Raw genomic sequence first — 16,987 nt, 5'->3', positions numbered from 1 at the left:
CAGTGTGTGGGTGGTGGCAGGGAAGGGGCGGGAGGTTCGAGGGTAACTTGGAGTCATTTCTCTCCTCATGTCACATGAGACCTGGGAATTGGTTGTCAGGCCTGCTGGCAAGTGCTTTCACCTCTGAACCACTCTGGTTTAGTTTAGTAACTGAAAGCAAAGAAATAGGAATGCTTTATAATAGTTGTTACTGGTGATAGAAAATGAAGAAGTTAAATTGTTGACTTTAAAATTTGTTATTTTTTATATTGCACTCATTAAGGATAAACACAATTTGAATGTAAACTTAGTATTTAACTTTTCAATTTGTGCTCTCTTTTTCCAGATTTCCTATTTTGTAACTTTAATTTTGTAAAAGTTTGTTTGGTAGCTGAATGGTGACCAAAAAATGTAAATTGATGACCTGTTACTAATTTTTGCCGAAATAAGTAAAGTTCCCTTCTTCTCTACATTTGTTCTCACAGAAGTAGAAAGGAATGAAAAGGACAGCAAAGCTGAGGAGGAGGAGGAGCGAGTGCCGGATGAGGAGCGGCCACCTGTGAGAAGTATGCACATACCCGCACCTGCCTTAGTTGGCCTTAGCCGTGATGGGCTGCCCTCTCTGCTCCAGAGATGGCCATAGTTTTTTATTTTATTTAAGCCTCAGTTTTCTGATCTTGCAATGACAATTCAAGGATCTTTGGATACATCATTTCATGTTTCAGTGTGTTTATGTTAATCGTTCCGTACAGGATTTAGACTTAACATGAGGCACCAGGTATCTTAAACTGTTTTTAAGTCTTTCTACCCCTCATCTTGAACATTGTTTTATAGATCAAAGAAAATAGGTTTCATTTATAGAGTGACATTGGTAAGAACCTAAAAGGTGTGGAATATTAGTGTTTCAATTTTTTAAATGCTGAAAAACCAATTAAATTTTTCTCATGATTTAATGTATGTTAACATTTAAAATAATTTTTTAATTGAATGTCTATTCTGTGCCAGTGTATTTCTGTGACATTCATTTCACTGTCTTTGTATCTGAACTCTTAGGAAATGTTAAGAGTTCATGTCTGGGTCTCTGCTCAGGGTTGAATGACCAGAGAGTGGCTCAGTCACTGTGATTGCCATGCACCTGTTTTTGCAAGGAAGAACTAGTAATTCAGAATATATAGAGATTCTAGAAGTCTGCAACGTAGGATGATCAGTCTTTGTGGTAATGCATTCATAAGTGCTATGAAATTCAGTAAAAGGAAGATTGGGGCGGGTTCCTGTCATCCGCAGGACAAGGCTGTAGAGCATTCTTGGTCTGTGTGAGGATCTCAAGGGAAGAACGCTCCCTGGTTTCAGAGTTCACTGCTAAGCAGTGGGCAGGTTCTCTTTGGCGTAGTGAACAAGACCTCAGCTGTAAAGCTAAAGCCGAGCGCTGCGGTGTGTGTCTGCCGAGCTCTTAAGAACAGTCGGACGGTGACTGACAGAGAGCTTCATCTGCTGACTCACTGGGCTGTTGACTGCTGTAACTAAAACAATAGACTTTTAAAAGTGCGGGGGCTTTTGTTGTTTTTCTCAGATGAATTTTCCAGACGAAAACGTTCTAAATCAGAAGACATGGACAGTGTGCAGTCCAAACGTCGGCGCTATATGGAAGAAGAATATGAGGCAGAGTTTCAAGTAAAGATTACAGCCAAGGGAGACATTAACCAGAAGCTTCAGAAGGTGCTACCCGTTATATTTCAATGTTCCAGAGTCACTGTCCATACACATCAAGATTTCTAGCACAATCCTATTATTCTGTGTTTACTTAGTCAGAATTTAGCCAGTCAGAACTTGAAGTCAATGACAAGCTATGAAATCTGTGATTATTTTTGTTAACTTCATTTTAAATTTCCTCTGACTCTATTTGTTACAGTATTTTTATTTAAAAAAGTGGTAGTGATTATTAAAAATAAAAGGGAGATATTTTTCTATTTGTTTTTATGGTAAAAGTGAATAGTTTTTGAGCTTTTCTTTTTCTTCCTATATTGACCATTATTTTATAATGCAGAAGAAACAAGCTTTATTTATTTTAAATCTTAATAGTAGACTTAAATACTATAATAATCTTTATAAGTTGGTACTTTCTAAAACCTCTTTATGTTAATATAAAGATGATAAAGACAAGGCTTTAGATGCACTAGGAAAAGGAATGTTCAGAGTAAAGATTTTCTGCAATTTTCCTCTATGTCTGTTATACTAGTATACAGCTATCGCAAATTAATTATTTTAGTTATTTATAATATTTTTCCTAGTGTGAGGAAGGGAAGAACTCTCAGAGTAAATACTTTCCAAGCATGAGAACCAAAGTTCTCATTTGCTACACTATTATGAAAAGTCAGTCATGGTGATGTTCACGTATAAATCTCTTCTAGCTAGTGCACTGGGAAGCTGAAGCCAGAGACTCCTATATTCAATGACCAGCCAGTCTAGGTAGTTGGTGAACTCTAGCTCAACCAGTATGAGGCCCTGACTCAAAACAAGGTGCAGAGTGATCATGGAAAACACCTGATGTTGACCTCTGTGGTCCATGGGCACACGTATCTTTACATGCGTGAGCACCACACATATCCACATCAACATCTGTTTAAAACACCTTTTATAGAGAGTCATGAAACTCAGATCTCCTCTTTGCTCCATAAGACATTTGTTCATAATAGTGTAGGCTCTAGCCCAGGTTGACTTTAATCTTGCAGATGTCGTCCTGCCTTCACTTGCGGGTGTAAATCACCAAGTCTGGTTGTTTTTTAGGGTCTTATGTATTTAGTCATAAATTAATAAACCGAAGTTCTTCTAAGATACAAGAACAAATAGTACAAACATCTATGCTTTTTTTTTAAAAAAGAAAATTAAAAAAATGAAGTTATAAAAATGCTCTTACTGCCTAGTTTCCTTTTCTTGTGCCTATTGAGATAATAATGCATTCAGCACTGTTCGAATTGTGAAGGGCTGATGAACAGCTGTGGGTTGAGGATTTCCATCTCTAGACCATATTTCTAAGGTGTGGCATAGAGATCATATAGATATGCCAGTATCCTGTTTTTTTTGTGGGTCACATGAAACAGTGGTTAAATTTTGGATAAATATTTGTTTTATTTTATCAAGTCTTATACTCCAGTGACATTTTTACTGCATCTCACAAAATTGCCAGTCATTAATAGATTAGAAAAATTCTGAAGCTGTTCTTCTTAACAAATTTTGTTCAAATGGGTTCAGGATAATAAGGATGATAAGGAGGAAATACTAAAAAGCTTCAAATTATTTTCAGAATTCCACTCTGGAAGTGTTATCCTTAGTATGGACTTGTGTTTTTGGCGTAGTGATGAATGGCAGTAGGTAGCATTGAGTTTGGAATTTTATTCTTTAAGTTAGTTAACCCTGTTTTATTCATTAAATAAGTTCTTATTATTGTTAGTTCTTAATATTTACTGTTTTTGTTGTTGTTGTTGTTGAATTGCCCTTTTGTAACAAAGGAATTTTTTTTTAAGGTCATACAGTGGTTACTTGAAGAAAAATTGTGTGCTCTCCAATGTGCTGTGTTTGATAAGACTTTGGCAGAATTGAAAACCCGAGTGGAAAAGATAGAATGCAACAAAAGGCATAAAGCAGTTCTTTCCGAGCTGCAGGTTTGTACGCTGAGGCTAATTCTGTAACCCATGTTTCATTGTGTATAATTTATTTTTTGATTATGTATTACCATTTTCATGTATTTGAAGCTGACTGCAAAATACATCTGCATCCTATTTAAGAAGTAAAAAGTGTCTGTTGTTCTTGCTGGGGCTGCTGTTAAAACAGAACCATACATAGCTGGATGCTTTACCAACTGAAGTGTGTCACTCTACAGTTGGAAAGGTCCCAGCAGACAGCTTTCTCTGCATAGTAGTGTTGTGAGGAGGGTACACACAGGTCTCCTCTGACTCGTGCTGGCAGCTCTGAGGAGGTATCTTTTTCATTCCTGGCTTTGCCTTCATGTGGCACTTTTTTCTGTGTTTTGTGTTCAACTTTCTTTGTAGTTGAAGGTACCAGTTATATAAATTCCATTAGAAGAGAACCACCCCAGTCTAAGAGACTTCATATTAATTGATTATTTTTACAGTGACCCTTAGATACCTGGGTTATAGACTTTATGATATGAGCTTTGGCATAATTTAACCCACATCAGAGACTCAGAAATTACCTAAATTGGTACTTAAAAGAACTTTTTGTTTGTCCCTGAAGAAAGGTTGGCATATAGCATACCGTAGATGCAAAATAATATTTGTGAAGGATTAGTTTTGTATCATTCTACTTTCTCTGTGGATATTATGCTTTATGATGTTAGTTTATAGGACTGGAAAGATGACTCGGTGGTTAAGAGCACTGACTGCTCTTGCAGAGGACCCAGTATCAGTTCTCAGCACCTACATAGTGACCCTACTGTTGGCAACTCCAGTAGGGATCTATTACCTTTAATTGACCTTCTTAGGCACAAAACACATACATACATGATGCATGTCCGTATATTCTTGTAGAAACACTTATACATATAATTTTTTATAAAAGATATTAGTTTACTAATCCATGCTCCCGGCCTCAATCTTTGAAAACCCACCTTCCCAAGGAGGGTCAAGGAAGCCCGCCAAACCTTGACTCCTCCCCAGGAAAGGTCAAGACACTCCCACAGGCTATTTAAACTTCATCTCTTCCTCTCGGGGTCTGTTGGGGTTTTTTTTGTTTTTGTTTTTTTGGTTTTTTTCGAGACAGGGTTTTTCTGTGGTTTTGGAGCCTGTCTTGGAACTAGCTCTTGTAGACCAGGCTGGTCTCGAACTCACATAGATCCGCCTGCCTCTGCCTCTGTGCTGGGATTAAAGGTGTGCGCCACCATCGCCCTGCTGTTGGGTTTTTCATTTTCCCCTCAGGGCCACCCGAAAGCACAGGCGTCCAATTAAACCTGGATATCTTTTAATTTGGTCTGATTTGGTCTGATTGGAATTATTTGTGTCAGCAAAAATTATTCCTAACAATCCATATTAAAGATGAGCATTTTTTTTCCTATGTATAGTTGAGAATGATTTTGAACTTCTGGTTTCCTGCCTCCACTTATTGTTAGGATTATAAACATACACCTCCACACCTGGTTTTGTGGTGTTGGGGTCGAACCCACGGCCTTGTTTATTCTAGGCCAACAACTGAGCTACATCCTCAATTGCTTTCACTCCTCACTACCTGCCCAAATGCTTCTTTATTCAATTAGTTGAGTTGCTCAAACAAAATGTGTAATGCATTTCCCAGTAATTCTACAAGAAGAATGAAAATGGATATATAATGCTTGGATGTAGCACGAGTAATAAAAACCCAGAGATAGATACTGGGGTTCAAGCTGAAAATCAGAAAAGCAAAGCACTAGAGAGACATTTTTCTTATTTGCTTGTTTGTTTGATTTGGTTTCTTTTAAGACAGGCTTTCTTTAAATACTCCTGACTGTCCTGGAACTCCTTCTGTAGACTCGGCTGGCCTCGAACTCAGAAATTTCACCTGACTCTGCCTCCTGAGTGCTGAGATCAAAGGCATTCACTACTGCCACACCTGGCTCACTAGAGAGACCTTTTGCCTCTACCAAATCTTCAGACTGAAAGGGCAAGATCCAGTCTCAGTGAATTCTCGGACTCTACACTCCACTAAGTTCTTGTTTCTTCCCCTTTATATTCTTCTCTTTGCCCAACCATATCACTCCTGTCTCCACCTCCTTAGTGCTGGGATAAAAGGCATGTGATCCCAGGTGCTGGGATCACCTTTGTGTGAGCTCTGTTTCTGTTTCAGACAGATTCAGTCTTGTGTGGCTCAGGGTGACTTTGAGCTCAGGGAGATCCATTTGCCTCTTTCTCTTGAGTCCTGGGATTAAAGGTGTGTGCCTGTATGGTTGACAAGTATGACTGGTTTATTCTCTGGTCTTCAGGTAAGCTTTATTTATTAGAATACAAATAATATACCACTATAATTAGTCTTTTTTATTAGTATTATAATGAGCTTCTTTATTCTAACTTTGACTGAAATTCTACTTTATCAGTATGTATGTAGCTACTCCAGCTTGATTTCACTTATCATTTGTTTGGAATATCATTTTTCTATCCTTTCATATTCACTCTATATCTTTTGTCCGTGTGATGTGTTTCTTGCAGGCAGTAATCAGTTGGATTTTTCCCCCTTGTTTTAATCTAATCAGTCTGTCTGCATTAGAACAGGAGAGTGAAGATAATTTATATTTTTTACTAAGATTTACATGCTCATTCCTGTAGTTCTGTCTCCTTTCACAGCAGCAGCTCCTCAGCTGATGTGAGTGCTTTTTCCTTTCTACCTTACTGATCTTAGAAGTTTTCTGGGACACTATATTGAATTTGTTTTATTATTTCCTAATTCTGTTTGTTCATACATTCTCATGAAACTCATCTTTTTTCTAGGCTTTTGTAATTGTGACTTTCTTTGTGTGCATGAAGAATTCTGTAATTTTTTTTCTAATTTTGCTTTAAGTAGTCATGGTTTGATTTGGTATATGTTCATCTTAGAATGCCCCCTCCCCCCTATCAGAATTTAAAGGATAACTTTTCTGAATATTGTAACTAGTTAGGGAGTGATTTACCTAAAATATACGTGCTTTCCTGACTTTTAGATTTTATGATGTAATAAAATTATAATGAATTTGCTTTGTAAGATGACCCTTTACAGCATTCTTTGTTGAGTATTGATAATTTAACAATAATGTGTCATGAAAAGTTTCTTTCTGGTTCTGTCTGATAAAATACCTCCTGCACTTTTTTTAAATCAGGGAAATTTTCTGCTAGAGTGTGATTTGACAAGGTTTTCTATGCTTTTCGTTTGCTCCTCAGCTTCTTCTACCTCTGGGATTAAATCTGGTCTCATGATCAGAGTTCCTTAAAATTGTGCCTATGGCTCATTATTCTTATTTTCCTTTATTGCTGTATGAATATAAGAATTCCTTACCTTGTTTTCAATCCCTGATATTTTCTCTTCTGATTGATAAGTCTTTGGGTGATGCATCCCATTGAGTTTTAAAAAGTTTGTATTTATCTTTTAATTTTAATATTTCCATTATTAAATATTACTTTCCAGAATCTCTCTTTGTTAAATTGGTATTTGTTATCTAAATACCAAATTTGCTTTACTTTGTTTAACTTAATTTTATTTCATTGAGGTGATAATTCTTTTTAAAATTAGATTTTCAAATTCTTTGACATTTCAATCATTTTGTTATCTCACCTGTCTGTTTCTACATTTTAATGTATATCATTTGATTGATACTTCTTCTGATTGCATGTTTTATCTGTCTGCTTTCTCTTGAGGTTTCAGTTTCTCCTACCATGCAGAGGAGAGAGAATATACCACAGTAATACTGTTCATTAAAAACAACAACAACAACAACTAGATGTTTAGATTTTTGTTATATTTCTTTAGTTTGCATGTGTTTATGTATGTGTGTATTTGTGTGTATGTGCATGCATGGTGCACATGTGAATTAGGACAGCGTGACAGAGGTACACTCCCGTTCTGTTGTGCTGAGCCATCTTGTACAATATCCTTAACTGTAGTAAAATAATTACAAACAACATCTGTTCTCCTACTTAGGGTAGAAGAGCAAAAGCCCAGGACACATAAGATGAACTCAGGAGTTAAAAATTAAATCACAGTTAATTAGAAATCGAAAAGGGAATAGGGAAAGCACAGAGCAGGAGAAACAAAATCATGAAAGACAGGAAAAACATGCTGTGAAGGATGGAGAAACTGCAGTGAGTGGTAAACACAGCTAGAGAGAGAAACAGAGAGACAGACAACACATGAGCCTAGCAAGAGAGAGACACCCATGGAATACAGAAGGAAACAAAGCAAGCGGAAGCCCAGTTGGCAGAGTTGAGTGCTCTGGTGTGTTTTCCCTAAGCTACTCAGTTGGCAGAGTGGCATGGAACTGTTTTCTCTGTGAACTCCAAACAGGTTAGACCTGAAAGGGTTGTTTGCCTTCTAACCTCCTCTTGCCTTTCAAAGGATAATTTTATAAACCTCCTCTCTTCTGCTGTAGACTCAGTAAAGCTTTTAGTCACTGAGAATTCCACTTGTGTGAATTACCCCAAAGAAATATTCTGAAAGAACAAAGCTATAAAGCCATGAGTATAGCCTTGTATAACTGTAGCAAGGCACTGGAAAACATTCACCTTATCCGGTAGACAAAACATACATAATCAGCTCCAGTGCGGCCATGCTCAACCTGAGGGCCGAGACCCTGTTGGGGGGGGGGGGTCACATATAATATCCTGCTTCTCGGGCATTTATATTAACAATTTATAACAGAAGCAAAATTACAATTATGAAGTTTATGGTGGAGAGATCACCACAACATGAGGAACTGTATCAAGGGGCCACAGCATTAGGCAGGTTGAGAGCCACTGCTCTGGTAGAAAGCTGCATGTCCAAATGAGTAGATATCCAAATAGTGTTGTCAAAGGATTTCGTATGACTTGCATATATGTCTGCATGCATGTATGTTTTAAGTTAGATAGTTAAGCGTGGGGCTGCAAAGATAGCTCAGTGGTTAAGAGTACTGCCTGCTCGTCCAGATGACCCAGGTACAATTCGCAGCACCCATGTGGCAACTCGTGACTGTCTGAAACTCCAGCTCCAAGGGATTTGACACCCTTACACATTATGCAAAATACCAATAAACAGAAAATAAATAGAAAATAAACAGTAAATAAATAAATTTTAAAAAAAGTTGTGTGATTACAAACATTTTGAAAAATAGCTGCAAATAAAATAAAACCTTATATATTTCAAAATATGCTCTGGAAAGTAAATATACTTAGTTTGTGTGGTAAGGACAAGCTGGCCTATTAGTATTTATATCTGGCAATTAGTTCAAGGAGCACACTGTGTTTTTTCCAAGTATGTATTTTACAGTCAGCTTGTCTTATTTGTTTCTCAATAGCCTGTTACCTGTAGATTTCTCTTGTGAATAGCAGACCTTAAAGGAGTTACAGTACTTGACTTTTGTTTGTTTCTTTTCTAGGCCAAGATAGCCAGATTAACCAAACGTTTTGGAGCAGCCAAAGATGATCTTAAGAAAAGACAAGAAGTAAGCATTTCTGTTCTGTGTTCATTATCCTCTTGTTCTGTTGCTCTGAAGAGACTCCATGAGTGTGGCAACTCTTATAATGGAAAACATTTAACTGGGGCTGGCCTATAGTTTCAGAAGTATAGTTTAGTCATTGTCCTCATCACTGGCAGACATGGTGCTGGAGAGGAGCTGAGAGTTCTACATTCTGATGGGCAGGCAGTAGGAAGAGAGAATGACACTGGGCCTGACTCGAGCACTTTAGAATCTCAAAGCCCTCCCTCAGTCACACACTTTCTCCAACAAGGCCTCTTTTCCTAATAGTGCCACTTCCCAGTATCCAAGCATTCTTATCTTTGAGCCCATGAGGGACATTCTTACTCAAATTACCACATTCCATTCCTTGGCTCCCATAGGCTTGTTGTCATATCATAATGTAACACGTTCAGTCTAACTTCAAAGTCCCCATAGTCTATACCGTTCCAGTACTGTTAAAATGTCCAAAGTTTAAAGTCTCTTCTGAAACTCAAGGCAATCTCTTACATGTAACCCCCTGTAAAATGAAATTTGGAAACCAAATCACATACTTCTAACAAACAATTGCACAGGATATATATTACCATTCCAAAGGGAGGAAAGGGAGTATAGTAAGGAAATACTAGACCAAAACAAGACTGAAAACCAGCTAGGAAAACTGCAAACTCTTCCAGCCCATGTCTGATATCAAAATGCTCTTCAGATCTTCAACTCCTTTCAGCTTTTTTGAATGCAGCACACTTCTCTCTCTCGGGCTGCTTCCACTCTTTGTTAGTAGTTCTCTGGCAGGTATCCCATGACTCTGGCCATCTCCAACAACTTGGGGTCTTTCAGACAATGCAGGCTTGACCTTCACAGCTTCAGCAGTGTCCTCTCTGGACCTCCGTGCCTGGCCTTAGTGGCTTTCCTTAGCTACAGTGGGAGATTCCATAACCTCTTTCTTATATCCTTGATTCTAAAGCCCGAACCATGTGGCCAAAGCTGCCAAGTTCTGCTGTTTGCTAGAGGTGGAACATGTTTCAAATACCTTTTTACCAACTTTCTGTTTTCAATTGTTTTTTTTTTTTTTTTTCCCACTAAATAAGTTTGGATGTCCTGAAACTTGATCTGTAGATCAAACTGGCCTCAAACTCAGAGGTCTGACTGTCTCTCCCTCTTGAGTACTGAAAAAAAAAAGGCATTACATCACTATACCCAACCCTAAGGTGTTTTTAATTTTTGAGATAGGGTTTCTCTAGCTTTTTTGGTTCTGGTACTGGAACTAGCTCTTGTAGACCAAGCTGGCCTCGAACTCACAGAGATCCGCCTGCCTCTGCCTCCCGAGTGCTGGGATTAAAGGCGTGCACAACTACCGCCCGGCTCCCTAAGCTTTTTTTTTAAATTCCTTTTCACACATTAGAAGCTTAACTGAGTGGGGTTTTGCCTTGAGATTACCATTTATCTTTATTCCACCTGGTAGCAGGCTGTTTTTTGTCTTTTTCTCTTTTTAAATATGTTTATCTCTGAGCACAATACTTAACTCTATTATACTTTCTGGCGGTGCCTTCTTTTTTCTTTTCTCCTCAGACTGTATATTTTGTACTTTTTCTTACTCAGTCCTTCTTTTCATTATAGATCTGCCTAAGACTGTCCACTAATACCATGCAACACAGTCAAGATGAGGCCGTTTTGAAATCGCCTCTGCGAGGGACATTAATCCAAAACTCTTCAGTTTACCTCAAGCAGATTTTTTTTGGAAAAGGGCAAAAAGCAGCCACATTATTTGCCAAGATACCACAAAATAATGACCTGTAGGCCACTTAACTAATGTTACTCTTCTCTGAAATCTCTTGAGCCCAGCCTTCACAATCGATTGCTCTCAGCACCACCGTCTTTCACATTTCTACTAGGATGACCCATTTAGCCCCACGTAAAGTGTTACTGCTTTCCCAATCCAAAGTCCCAGAGTCCACGTTTTGCCAACAGGAAACATGGTCCAGCTTATCACAGCAATACCCCAGTCCCTGGTACCAACACCTGTCTTAGTTAGGGTTTCTGTTGCTGTGAAGAGGCACCATGACTGGCAACTCCTATAATGGAAAATATTTAGTTGGGATTGGCTTCCAGTTCTAGAGGTTACTAGGGTGGGAAGCATGGTGGCAACAGGCAGACATGGTACTAGCGAGGCAGTTGAGAGTTCTACATCTATATTGGCAGTCAGCAGGAAGAGTGACATCAGAAACCTCAAAGCCCACCCCAGCACATACTTCCTCCAAGGACTCTGCTTCTCCTAATAGTGCCACTCTCTGCTGTTCAAACATTTAAACCTGTGAGCCAAGGAGAACAATTCCCTTTTTTTTTTTAAAAAAAAAAAGAAAGTTATTTAGTTTTTATGTTATGTGCATTAGTGTTTTAGCTTGCATGTGTGACGGTGTCAGAGCTTGTGGTGTTTTGGTTCCAGACAGTGGTGAGCTGCCATGTGGATGCTGGGAATTATACCCAGGCCCTCTGAAAAGCAACCAGGGTTTTTAACCGCCAAGCCTTCTCTCCAGCCCCTGACAATTCTTCAAACCAGCATTTAATGACCTTTGTTATTTTAGGACATGCTGACTACTGTTTCCTTTATGTATGCTGTGAGATTTGCTTTCTTTCTGTATATTTAGTGTGCCTTAGTCTTTGAACTGAGTTCTCTTCAGTATTCTTTTTTTTTTTTTTTTTTTTTTTTTTTTTTAGTTTTTAGTTTTTGGTTTTTCGAGACAGGGTTTCTCTGTGGTTTTGGAGCCTGTCCTGGAACTAGCTCTTGTAGACCAGGCTGGTCTCGAACTCACAGAGATCCACCTGCCTCTGCCTCCCAAGTGCTGGGATTAAAGGCGTGCGCCACCACCACCCAGCTCTCTTCAGTATTCTTAAATGTCTGCATTTCTATTAATCTATTGAGGTTGCAGAATTCTTCAAGCTGTGTTTTCTGTCTTTAAGTCTGGCATCTTACCTAACATGCGAAGCACTGGATTATATCCCAGCACTCCATGGGACGGGGCGTGGTCCTATATACATGCCCATGATCCTAGCGCTAGAGAGGAGGGAGGAGAGGATAAGACTATAAACTTGGCCGATAGAGAATTTCATGCCAGCCTAGACTATGTAAAACAAAGGTTGTAATTTGGAGATTTGTCTTACCTTGTTTATTTCTTTATATATTCTTGCTAGTATCTTAGTTCAGTTTATATATTCATTTGAAACATTTTATTTACTCTTTCTATGTCCTCTTTTATTCCCATTTTCTTTTCTTTCCTTTCCCATGTTCATCCATTGTGCTGTTAGGATTGGAAAGTAAGAGAGCTTTAGATTTCATATATTGTCAAAAAAATGAAGGAAAAACTTGTGAAACAAGTGGGTCTCCAATGGATACCAAAGTTACCACCTCCAGGCCTCAATAGAGAAATCTGGCTGCCTTTGTAGAACTGAAGAGATTGTCAATGTTGTTACCTTAATAGTATATTTCATTAGTTTTATTTAAAATGTGGATTGAAACGTTTAATGTTATTTCAAAGAAAAAACAAGCTTTGTAAAACCAATCAAATCAAAAGATAAGAGAAGTTGCAGCAGCATTGTAACATTCCTAGCTTTGAACGTGTGCAGGGCTTAGAGCCTTTCATCTCTGCAATGAACAGCATTGCTCTAAACTTCGCTTTAGTGCAGAGAATGCACTGATGAGAATGCTGCCCAGCCAAAACTGCTGCTTACTGCACTGAAGTCTTTGCCTTGCACATATACAGCATCTCCAGATGACCACAGAGCCCTACGAAGTATTCCGAGAAATATTTGAGAAAAGTGCCAGCTTGAAAAGAGAAATAAATTGTGTAGAACTAACTAGAAGGAAAACCACCTGAAAGAAAAATGACTGAAGTTGCCACCTGGAGATTGACAGGATGAGAAGATTTGAAGTTTTTGAAGAAAGATTTCCACAAGAAAATAGAAAAAGACAAAGTAGTGATGTCTGATCCGGCAGTGCTTTTCTATTGCATTAGTTAAATAATAGATCGGATATTGAGAAAGCACTTGAACGCCCTTTCTTTCCCTTTCTTTTTTTAGCAATTCCTTTATATTGGGTTTTACTTTTTTACTTTGGTATTTCCCCCCTCTTTCAGAGCCCTCCAAACCCACCTGTATCACCAGGAAAGCCTGCCAGTGATGTCAGCAACAATAACAATGTGACCTACAGGTAAGAACTTCAGTTTGTTCATTGTGTTTTACTGAGAAAGCAAGTCTCTGCTTAGTCTTGGCACACAATTGTCAATGCTTAAGCAGCGGTAAATAACTCAGGTCATACTTGCTTTTCTGCTTCCCCTTTTTATTATGTATTGCCTTTGATAATTTATTAGAATTTTTCTTTTGTTAAATTTCTTTTCTTTGCTTTTGCAATATTTAGGATTAAATCTAGAGGCCACCGCTCCCCAAAACCCTACATGTTTCTTTAAGAATATGTCATTAATAGGTTTTAGCAGTTGAGAACTGCTTTGGTCCTTGATGAGAATATGCCATTGCCTGTATTCAGTCTTTAGGTAACTGATAACAGTGGAATATGGGCAAAGACTCTACTGCTATGTTAACTGGCATTCATTCTTGTGTATGAACTGTGGCTTCAAGCATAGGGTATAAACCCCATATCTTACCCTTTTCCCACCATGGACCACTGTTTTTCCTGTTTCTGTGGGTTCCCCTTTGGATCACATAGTCATTGACTGTACATGTATCTGTTTCATAGAAATGCAGGCACGGTACGACAAATGCTGGAGTCGAAAAGAAATGTTAGTGAGGGTCCACCGCCATCCTTTCAAACTCCTGTGAATACAGGTAACTTCTTTAAATACCAAAAAATACATTTTCTTGGACCCTAACATTTTTGGTTCTCTTAGAAAACAGGACACTTTGGTATAAATATGAATATATTTCAAGAAAATTGAGGATTGTAAGTAAGTACACATGAAAAGAGAGACGCTGAAATTCCTAGTCTGGTATTTCTCAGGTCTCTTCTTTACAGGCTCAGGGAATGGCTAAGTACTCCAGAGAATTTTTGAGTTAAACTAATTGGTACTAAAAATTGAGTTAAAATAAAAATGTAAGGACTTTTTTCACTTAAAATTAATAATAAGCCCAGAGGCAGGCGGATCTCTGAGTTTAAGACCAGCATGGTGTATGTAGTGAATTCTAAGGCAGCCAGGGCTACATAGTGAGCCCTTGTCTTGAGTAATCAAAAACTACACAGAAGTGAATTATAATAATCCTATCATGTGCATAGAAACTTTTTTAAAATAGAAAATAATTGTTCTTTAAAAAAAAATCAGTTAAAGAGCTATGTAGTAATATGGGCGGCGGGGCTGCGTCCCCCAACACCCCAGCCGCCGGCTCCGGCTAGCTTATGCCCCAAATAATTACACGGACACTGTATTCTTTTAAACACTGCTCTGGGCCATTTCTAATCATCTGTGTAGCGCCCCTAGGTGCGCTTACCGGGAAGATTCTAGCCTAAGTCCATCCTGGGTTGGAGCTGGGGCATGGCGTGCGTCTTCCCTGGAGCAGGTAGCATGGCGTCTCTCTTGCGTCTGCTCCGGAGAGGAGAGCTGTCGAGTCTGACCTCACTTCCTCTTCCTCCCAGCCTTCCCTTCTGTTTACTCCACCCACCTAAGGGTGGGCCTATCAAATGGGCCTAGCAGTTTCTTTATTGCTTAAACAATGAAATCAACAGATTGATATATGACACTCCCACATCAGAGCTAAGATCTGAGTTTATTTCACAGAGCCCGCAGTAAATAGATAAGACAGACAGAGGCAGCCGCCTCACTTGGCTGTCTCAGTATTAGAGAGGGGAGCAGACTCTGGCCAGCCAGCCTACATGGTGAGCTCCAGGCCAGTGAGCGACCCTGTCTCAACCTAGGAAGAAAAGGGGGATGGAGAGTGGTGCCATCAAGATGTAGAAGATGGCATGGGAAAGTGCCAGTGACTCAGTGACAGATACCAAAAGAGAAGGGGATTGGCACTGGAGGAGTGACACCTAACACATTCGTGTACACACACGAGCAGCACGTACATAGAAATATCCCCAAAACAGTGATGTATTGCTTTTTGCATATTTCTTTAAAATCTTGGTTAAGTTTCTGTGGAACTAGATAGCTGGACACTGCCCACTGAGGGTGGTTTCTGTGGGACTAGTGCAGAGCAGACTCACATCATAGGTTTTTCTCATTGTTTTTCTCTGTCACTCTTTCAAGAAAATAGGTCCTGCTAGGCCTTGTAGCGCAGACCTGTAATTCCAGAACTCAGCAGGCTATGGCAGGTAGATTATAATTCAAGGCCAGTGTATGATTTTACTGGAGGGAAGAACGTAATAGAAATGGTAGCTTTTACTACTACGTTAGTGAAATTTCCTTTTTTCAATACTGTAATAAAGTATGTGTTAGTGAAGAGGTTAGTGTGACAGGAGTGGTTGGTCCTCTGTTCTACCTTGGGTTTTGTAGTTTTCTCCTTATCCATGGTGTCATTTTCCATTGTTTGTTACCACGGTCTATTAATATTGCATGGAGCATTCCACTAATAATTTGTCTAATTGTTTTATTAGGTATTATTGTTTTTTTATTATGCCCAATTTCCAAATAAACTTAACGTAAGGATATGTGTACAGTCATGTACCACATAATGACATTTCAGTGAGTTGCGAATCAGTTTAAAACAGTTATCTGGGGAGACCGCAACGGAGTTGAGACCATAGCTGTTTACTATAGTAGCTTAGCATGTTCCTCCTGAGTATGCTATGTTCATGTGAGCAGAGCTGCAGCATTGTGAGCTGTACAGACTGTAGAAAATAAAACTGTGTAGGGTACCCAGTGACAACTGTTACCCATGGTTTACTGAAACTGATATCAATTTTATGCTTGTAGCAGCTGCATCTCTTTTATATTTACTGTCTCGTTTGACACATTGAGTGGTTGATCTATCCCAGGTAGATTTGTACAGTCTTGTGATCATACAACATTGGAATGATGTAATGATGCATTTCTCAAAACATACTCATGTTGTTAAGGGTTACGCGGCTGCATAGGAAAAAGCGCGGTGTGTGTAAGGTTCTTTGTTGTCTGCCTTATGTATCACTGGGACTCTTAGGATAAAGGATGTTAATGTCCACAGATATGGACTTGCTGAACTAAGTAAGCCAACAGGCATTCACCTTTTGTCCAGATAGTGCAAAAGTCAAATGTCTCATTACTATTAGGAAAACAGCTTTGACATTGTAACTTATTGCAAAGTTCCCAGGACTCTATAGGTGTCTCTCTGCACTCACTGAGAATTCCTGCTCTGGGGTACCTATGATTTTAGAAAGACTAGATATCTCAGTAGTCAATTACTGAGTTACATTTTAAGCCTGTGTCAGTGAGACTAAACCTTAGTAGTTGAATCGTAAGCTACTGTAAATCTCTGGTTTAGGACTTACTCTTCCCTCTTTGGTATGTGTGTGTTGTTTCTTAATTGATCTCCACTTTCTACTCAGTGCTTTCCTCTCTATCAGTTGTGTTTCTAGACTCTTCTCTAAGGGTCGCTCCTCCCAGAGTGAGTTCTTTTTCAAGGATCTCAGTAAGGATATGTAGGAGTCCTCCAGGTCCAGTGGTGAATAGTGCCATCAGCTTCACTAACTAATGCCAGTGCTTTCCAGACTTCCTACCTCAGCTAGGTACTGTCGATGTTTTAGGCACTAATAATGTTTAGAATGAGGTTTTAAAAATACTTACATAGTTTTACTTAGTTTTCAGTAATTTTTTTAGTTGTTTTTCCAGTTAGTTTCTCCTAAGTAAACATTGTAATTTTCAAGAG

General features: G+C 38.8%; 1 protein-coding gene across 10 annotated transcripts in view; it reads left to right on the top strand.

Moving 5' to 3' along the window:
• The window catches only part of Atf7ip (activating transcription factor 7 interacting protein), an 87,570-nt gene that overhangs the window by 46,539 nt on the left and 24,044 nt on the right, over positions 1–16,987 (top strand). For all 10 annotated transcript variants that reach the window (XR_012911559.1, XR_012911557.1, XR_012911556.1 and 7 more), the window contains exons 3-8: positions 465–545; positions 1,550–1,695; positions 3,501–3,638; positions 9,065–9,130; positions 13,273–13,346; positions 13,890–13,978. Coding sequence is in view for 5 of the 10 variants with exons in the window: in XM_075982482.1 (XP_075838597.1) it covers positions 465–545; positions 1,550–1,695; positions 3,501–3,638; positions 9,065–9,130; positions 13,273–13,346; positions 13,890–13,978 (594 nt within the window). In the remaining 5 variants the exon portion in view is untranslated. The remainder of the gene's footprint in view (positions 1–464; positions 546–1,549; positions 1,696–3,500; positions 3,639–9,064; positions 9,131–13,272; positions 13,347–13,889; positions 13,979–16,987) is intronic.

Source organism: Microtus pennsylvanicus, chromosome 8 (assembly GCF_037038515.1).
Source record: "Microtus pennsylvanicus isolate mMicPen1 chromosome 8, mMicPen1.hap1, whole genome shotgun sequence".
Lineage (NCBI taxonomy): Eukaryota > Metazoa > Chordata > Mammalia > Rodentia > Cricetidae > Microtus > Microtus pennsylvanicus.
The sequence above is the reverse complement of the archived record's forward strand: the minus strand, read 5'-3'. Positions and strand labels throughout refer to the sequence as shown.